Source organism: Gossypium hirsutum, chromosome D08 (assembly GCF_007990345.1).
Source record: "Gossypium hirsutum isolate 1008001.06 chromosome D08, Gossypium_hirsutum_v2.1, whole genome shotgun sequence".
Classification (NCBI taxonomy): domain Eukaryota; kingdom Viridiplantae; phylum Streptophyta; class Magnoliopsida; order Malvales; family Malvaceae; genus Gossypium; species Gossypium hirsutum.
Window position 1 is genome coordinate 10,096,812 of NC_053444.1, and position 7,009 is coordinate 10,103,820.

At 30.8% G+C, this 7,009-nt stretch overlaps 2 protein-coding genes across 2 annotated transcripts; both read left to right on the plus strand.

Moving 5' to 3' along the window:
• The first annotated feature begins 1,544 nt into the window (after positions 1-1,544).
• On the plus strand, positions 1,545-2,921 carry LOC107918701 (mavicyanin). Its single transcript, XM_016848288.2, has 2 exons — positions 1,545-1,778; positions 2,322-2,921. The coding sequence occupies exons 1-2, from the start codon at positions 1,601-1,603 to the stop codon at positions 2,759-2,761; spliced, it is 618 nt and encodes a 205-aa protein (XP_016703777.1). The 5' UTR covers positions 1,545-1,600; the 3' UTR covers positions 2,762-2,921.
• Positions 2,922-4,832: 1,911 nt separating this feature from the next.
• Positions 4,833-5,667, plus strand: LOC107908151 (mavicyanin). The gene is made up of 2 exons (XM_016835410.2): positions 4,833-5,057; positions 5,143-5,667. Exons 1-2 carry the CDS (start codon positions 4,895-4,897, stop codon positions 5,490-5,492), a joined length of 513 nt encoding a protein of 170 aa, XP_016690899.2. The 5' UTR covers positions 4,833-4,894; the 3' UTR covers positions 5,493-5,667.
• The last annotated feature ends 1,342 nt before the right edge of the window (positions 5,668-7,009 follow it).

The window sequence follows — 7,009 nt, forward strand, 5'->3', positions numbered from 1 at the left end:
ACTAAAAATCAGATTTTTTTTTCTATTTATAGAATTCGACAACTTGAAAAATCTGATTTAATCAGCCACTAATTTTGCAATGTTTTTAATTCGGCCCCTTTTCTTGCTTCTTATTCCAATTTAGTCCATTTTGCTTAATTTTGAATTTTGGCACTCTAATTTCATCCCTAAAAGATTTAAGCAAGAAAACATAAGTTTGGTAGTATTCTACTCAAAAATTAGCCAAAAACAGATACATTAAAAGCACAAAATTAACTTACTATCACATATAAATTGTTGAACTACTATAGGCCAAAGATTTAATGGCATTTTTTTATTGGAATAACTTCTCATTTTTTTGTAGAATACACGGATTAAGTTCTGACAAATTAAAGTAGAAGGATTAATTTTTTAGTTTTTATAAAATATAGTGACGAGATTCATAATTAGACCAATAAATTTATTTGATAAAAGGATTTGTCATACTTGTAAGTATGAGTTTTGAGTTTATTAGAAGACTTATATAATAAATAAAAGATTTATCAAACTTATAAATTTAAAATATTAAATTTTCATTTACCAGAAATGTAAAAAGGAAAAAAAATATTTTTTTAGTTTTAAATATCAAATTTTAATCATTTATATAATAACTTCAGGGACAAGGCCCTAAATATTTTAAGGGATTTTAAAATTTTTAAAAGATGCAAATATAATTTTATCATGTATTAATTATTTTTAAAGGAACTAAATAGAATTATTTTTATATTTAAGAGTCAAAGTGTAATTTTATTATAGATTAATTTACAATTTTATTATTTTTAGGGGAGCTAAGGCCCCTGCCAGCCTCTTAACTTCGCCTATGAATAACTTTATAATTCATATATATAATTTATAAATAATATATGTAATCCAAAGTGATATATTATATTTGTATTAATTATATTTATTTATAAATTAGTATGGTTAATTTATCAACTATTAAAAGGAAACAAATAAAAATTGAAAAGCACAAACTATTAATGTATATTCAAATTTTAGGTATTTTTAATTAGTAATTAAAAGTCACTAAAAAGTTGCATTGTCCTCTTATTTATGGATATTGTTTTTAATGTAAGAGGACGTGAGTTTGAGTGCGTTAAAACATATTATCTTCATATTTATGGGTTGGGGAGGGGTGATACCAGTTTTAGGTATTGTGTCAAAAAGAGCAGATATAATCAAAACTTATAATGAGGTTGTTAAAAAAATCACTAAAATTTTCTTAATTTCATTATTTTAGGTTTTAAATTATTATTATAATATTTTAATCATCAAAAGTAGTGAATATATTATAATTATGTTAAACCATTTTATGAATATTTTTTACATTAATTACATGAAATACAAATATATTATTCAAAGAATATAAAATTAAAATTAAACACAAAATCAGATATGTAATACATATAATTTACAAACTAATAATTTTGTAAATGAAAATTGTTTGTTGTAGAAATGGGTAATAGATGCATGATTTCCCTTGAGAATGCACATAGGCCTTAGGCTTATATAATAAGGTTGTGTTATTCACACCCATTTCACTCCAACACCAACTTTCTTTGATTGCTCAAACCCTCTCGCCATGGCAGTTGCTAAGAGTACAGTGATTTTCGTCTTTACAATGGCTCTCTGGGGTGTCTCCATGGCGGCTATACACTGGGTCGGAGGCTTCGCTGGATGGACCACCGTCGCTGCAGGCTCCCCACTTGATTACAGAATCTGGGCTTCAACCAGGAACTTCCATGTTGGCGATGTTATTGGTATGTAATAGACTGGTCAAATTCTATATGAAGTCCCTGTACTTTGAGTTTATGCCAAGTTTAGTTCCTCTATTATAATTTAGTCAAATGTGTATTTTCAATCCTTAGGTTATTTTCTTCCATAATTTCCAATAAATAATTTGATATGACTTGTGATGAAATGACATATATAGTTTCCCATTTTTTGTATATTTGAATTTTTTTTGGAATTTTTATAATATATAATATTTATCCAAATGTAAAAAAAGAAAAGCTAAAATATACATGCCACATCGCCACATATTTAAAAAAAAGTCAGGAACATCAAATTATTTATGAAGAAAAGGACCTTAATATTCAAAACGTAGAGAAACTAGAAAGAATCAAATTATAATAAAGGGACTAAAACTGGCAAAATGAAAAAGTATAGGGATCTTCCATAAATTTTACCTAACAGATATCTCACCTAAAACTCTTCTTCCTTTAAACCTGCTGTCTTTCCTCACTATGATTAGGAAATACATGATGGTAAATTAAGTTCGTTTATCAATACCCCAATTGCAGTTTTCAGGTACAACAATAAGTTCAATAACGTGGTCCGTGTGACTCACCAGAACTTCAAGTCATGCAACGCAACATCTCCAATTGCAGTCTACTCATCAGGTGCCGACACCATCAACCTCACAAGACCCGGCCACTTGTACTTCATTTGTAGTATCCCAGGCCACTGTCTGGCCGGCCAAAAGGTTAACATCGAGGTCACACTGGCCATGCAACACCTTCCATCTTCGGCTTCCGCTGTTTATCAATTACCACAGTCAGCCTCCGTGTCTGATGAAGCCTTGGCGCCCAGTCCAGAAAGCTTGGAACCAATCCCTGGCCCAACTCAGGGCAGTGCTCCCGCTCTCAGATCGCTCAACTTCTGGTTGTCTCTTGTTGTGCTTGCATTTGGCTTTGGTGTTACTGGCATTGGCACTTACAGCCTGGTTGAGTTTCATGTTTAAGCAAAAATTTGTGTCAACGTGCATGCATGCCAGCAGTCTTCTATTTATAAATAAGCTTAAACTGCTTAAGCTGATGAAAGGACTGCCATGTCTGAATAGAAAAACACTATGTGATGTTAACCTGCTCTTGTTAATTGATCAAATAAGTGTTTGAATTGAATCGTGATATCAAAAACTTCTGCAGTTCTTGAAAATTCATGTTATTCAACTTCCATTTATTTGGAAAAAAAAAACTCTGCTTTTTGACAGTTCTGATCATTGATAGAGTATTTGCCAAATCTTGATATTCACCATACCAGTTATAGAACAAATCCTTGACAGTGCCATTTATGAGAATTTTTTTTCTTCATTTTTTATTCCCTTACATACCATTCATATTTAATGGAAGGAAACTCAAGCTAAATACTGTTATAACAGTTTTATAGAACAAGAAAAACGAAGTTGATGAAGAAAGATGAGATTTGTTTAAGGAAACAAGATATCTAGATAAATTTTAATTTAAATAATGTTTTAATCTTAGTCATAGGTTTATTAATAATTTTTTAATATTAATTTTAAATAAGTTATACTTGTTTAAGGGTTGGGTTATCTGTCTAAGTCTAAAAGTCTAAAAGGTTGGTCTAAAATTTAACAAGATTTAAAAAAATATATATTAGGACTCAAATTGAGTTTGAGAAAAAAAAAATCTTTAAAATATAGGTCAAACTCAAATATGAATATTCAATACCTAAACCCAACCTAATCATTTCTATAATTTTATATTATTTTTATATGTTATATAATTTATTACACATAAAAATTAAATATATAGTAATATATAAAACTATAATGTAACCATAAAAAATTGTTAAGTTATATATTTTATTTTGATAAATGAAATATATATAATTATTAAATTTTAAATTTAAAAATATAATTTTTTTTAAACCAAAAATATAGTATTGGTGGGTCTAAAATAATATTGGGTTAGTCATCTATAAATATAGACAGATTTAAATAAAATTTTAGGTTTATATTTCAAGTCAGACTGAACTTGGGCAAAGTATAAAATATATTAAACCTTACTTAAGCATGGCATGAATCTGACCCGACTTGACTCATGGACACATCTAATTTAAGTAGATCCCTATCCATTAATTAATTATGATAAATATATGGCTCAACCCATAATTTGGTACCGCAGTTTGACTTTTTTTTTTCTAATGCGGTACCTGTGTTATTTCTTGCCCAATGTGATACCTGTATTTGACAAAAGTTATACATTTTGGTACCTGGAAATAACAATGTTAACTTTTTAATATTTAATTCAGTTTTAGAATTAATTTGATGAAAATTCTTAATTAGCTAATAAAATTAGAAATTAACTTTCATAAAATTGACAGTAAACCCCGAATTAAATTATATTCATCAAAATGTATTTGATAAATTAAACACAAAATTAAAAAAATTCACAATTAACACCAAATTTATTCTATTAACAAAATCATAAGAATTTAAACCTAATAAGTAGCAATTAACTTTCATTAAATCAACTCTAAAACTTAAATTAAACACTAAAAATTTAACATTATTACCTTTAGGTATAAAAATATATAATTTTTGTCAAACATAAGTACCAAATTAAATAAAAAAATTAACACAAAAACTGCATTAGAAAAAAATATAAAACACGAGTATCAAATGATATATTAAACCTAAATATACTAAAGAAGTCAAAGTCTCAATAAATTAAGGGGTTAAACATATTAACTTAATTGTGGTAAATAGTGTGATTAATAGGGTCGTCTCAATTAATATCAAATCCATAAGAGATAACTCTTTTGCCCCCCTCATTTATTTCTATATGCATTCATTACTTTGCTGAAATTCTAAATATTATTTTATAAACAAAATTCTTTTATTTATTTATTTCAAATTATAGTGTCGCCAAAATCAAATAAAATTCTGGAATTTTTAATGTTGATAGAAATTCTGGAATTAATATGCGAAGGTTTCAACTCTAACATTAATGCAGTAGTGAATTCGCTGTATTTAAGACTGTAGTGATTGTAAATATGTTGAACGTATGTATTCTTCTCGCTTGTTTTCCCCCAAAATACAACGGCTTCTTACCTAAACCTTGTTGTTTTAGCTATGGTTTCACCTAAACATGTTATGTTAATGTTCACCATAATTGCTCCTTCCGCTATCTGTTTTGGGGCTGTTTACAGGGTTGGTGATGCTTCAGGATGGCATCCCATGTTTAATTACACTAAGTGGGCTTCTTCCAACAAGTTCCACGTTGGTGACACTATTCGTAAGCTCTTCTTCAACCTACTTCTATGCCCTCTTTTCTTTTTTTTTTGTGCTAAACATCCTTTTAAAGTGGTTTCGATTAGCAGGTTTTGAATATAATGCCATCTTTCACAATGTGAAGGAAGTGACGGAACCAAATTACCGAGCATGCAATGGAACTAAGGCAATAGCCACCTATTTTTCTGGCAATGATTCATTCACCTTGGACCACCCTGGACATCGTTACTTCCTTTGTGGCTTTCCCTATCATTGCAGATATGGGCAGAAGGTTGAGATCTACGTCGTCGGTGAAGGTACCAGCCCCAGCCCCAGTCCATCTCCGGTTGCTGATAAGAATCCTGCTAATAGTGCATCATCCTCACACCATAATTTTAGTGTTCAGTTTGTTACCAAATACTTGGCTATGGTCATCCTCGTCCTTTTTTATTTATTTTGACTGAGGAAATTGTAGGTTGCAATGATAGATTGGGGTATTGGACATTTCTCCTAGGTGTTAGCCTAAGTTCTCTGTAATAATCTCTCTTTGGATTTTGTTATTTTCCAAATTTAGCTGTGGTTTGGACAGACCTCATTTGACATTGTTTCAGTCAAGGGATTGGAATGCTTTAATACTTTAATGGTCGTATCGGTAAGGATTTAGCGTCATGGCTTAGTGAAGGGAAGACACGAATTCTGCATGGCTGTAGTTAGCTTTGCAGCCTTGACCTCACCATATGCAAATTCCATCAACATCGGTAGCAATATCATACTCATTAGATGTATAATTGAGAAGTATAACAATTTTCTACCAACAATTAACTATCAAATCAAATTTAGAATGCTACCGAGGTTCTAGCACGTTTTTTTCAAGGGAAACACAGCTCCACTGAGGTGAGATTAGTTATCTGGAATTCTCATTTTCCACCAAAGCTTTTAGGTGCAGTTGATTCATATGGGGAATAAAAATAATCTTTTTTTGAAGCACTGGAATTGTTGCTGCAATGGAGGAACTAATACGAATGACCCAATGGAGGAACAATTCTACAAATGTGTTCAAGGAAGATGCATACTTCCTACAAGGGAATCTGCAGTTGTAATTATGAATCATGTCAACCCAGTGATATAGCTAGAAAATTCTTTTTGGGCCGAAATATATTTTTACGATAGTAAAAATATAATTTCATCATTTTAATAGTTTATATCTTTATAATTTTTAAAATGTTAAATCAAATTTTTATCATATTTGAGGGGCCAAAGTACAATTTTACCATTACTAATTTAAAATTTTATAAATTATAAAAGGCCTAAATTAAAAATCTATTTTAGAAGGGTCATGGCACTTGGGTCTCTTAATGGCTCCGCCACTGTGTCAACCTCTCATGGATGTGGTCGTGAGCATTAAACTTATAAAAATTTATTTGATGAAACTAATTTTTAACTCAATCGAAAAATAACGTCTCAAGTTTTAAGCTTGTCTCTGGACTCACACGGCCCATTACTACATTGAAAAACCAATAAAGGAAACTGTCTCCACTTTCTCCCGTCAAGCTACCAAATACACCCAAGGAACTACCTAAAATGGAGCTGCGTAAGGTAACTTTGGAGATCTTTACCAAACTGGAATAGACATGGTTATCGCACTATGTAAGAAGATTCGAATTCTCAGCATTGACTGTGGTGGAACCACCAATATTGTTGCTGATGTTGCCCTTGAACACTAGAACCACATCAAAACTGGTGATCTTAATGTTCATATTGGCGATTTTGTCGACATCATCGATGGTATTGTCATCGGTGCTATTCTTGCTACCATGCTATCTGCCAATGATAGTACCGGTCGTCCCATTTTCACTGCTGGCGAAGCTGTCAAGTTTATCACTTAGAATAACTCTGTGCTCTTCAAAGTTAATAAGCTCGTCAAAGTTCTTCATTGCCGGAAGAGATTCTCTGGCAGAAGTATGGATAAAGTGCTGC

Coding starts and splice junctions, on each gene's coding strand:
- LOC107908151 (XM_016835410.2), top strand. CDS start 4,895: ATGGTTTCACCTAAACATGTTATGTTAATGTTCACCATAATTGCTCCT. Junction 5,058..5,142: donor CCACGTTGGTGACACTATTC/GTAAGCTCTTCT, acceptor TTCGATTAGCAG/GTTTTGAATATAATGCCATC.
- LOC107918701 (XM_016848288.2), top strand. CDS start 1,601: ATGGCAGTTGCTAAGAGTACAGTGATTTTCGTCTTTACAATGGCTCTC. Junction 1,779..2,321: donor CCATGTTGGCGATGTTATTG/GTATGTAATAGA, acceptor CCCCAATTGCAG/TTTTCAGGTACAACAATAAG.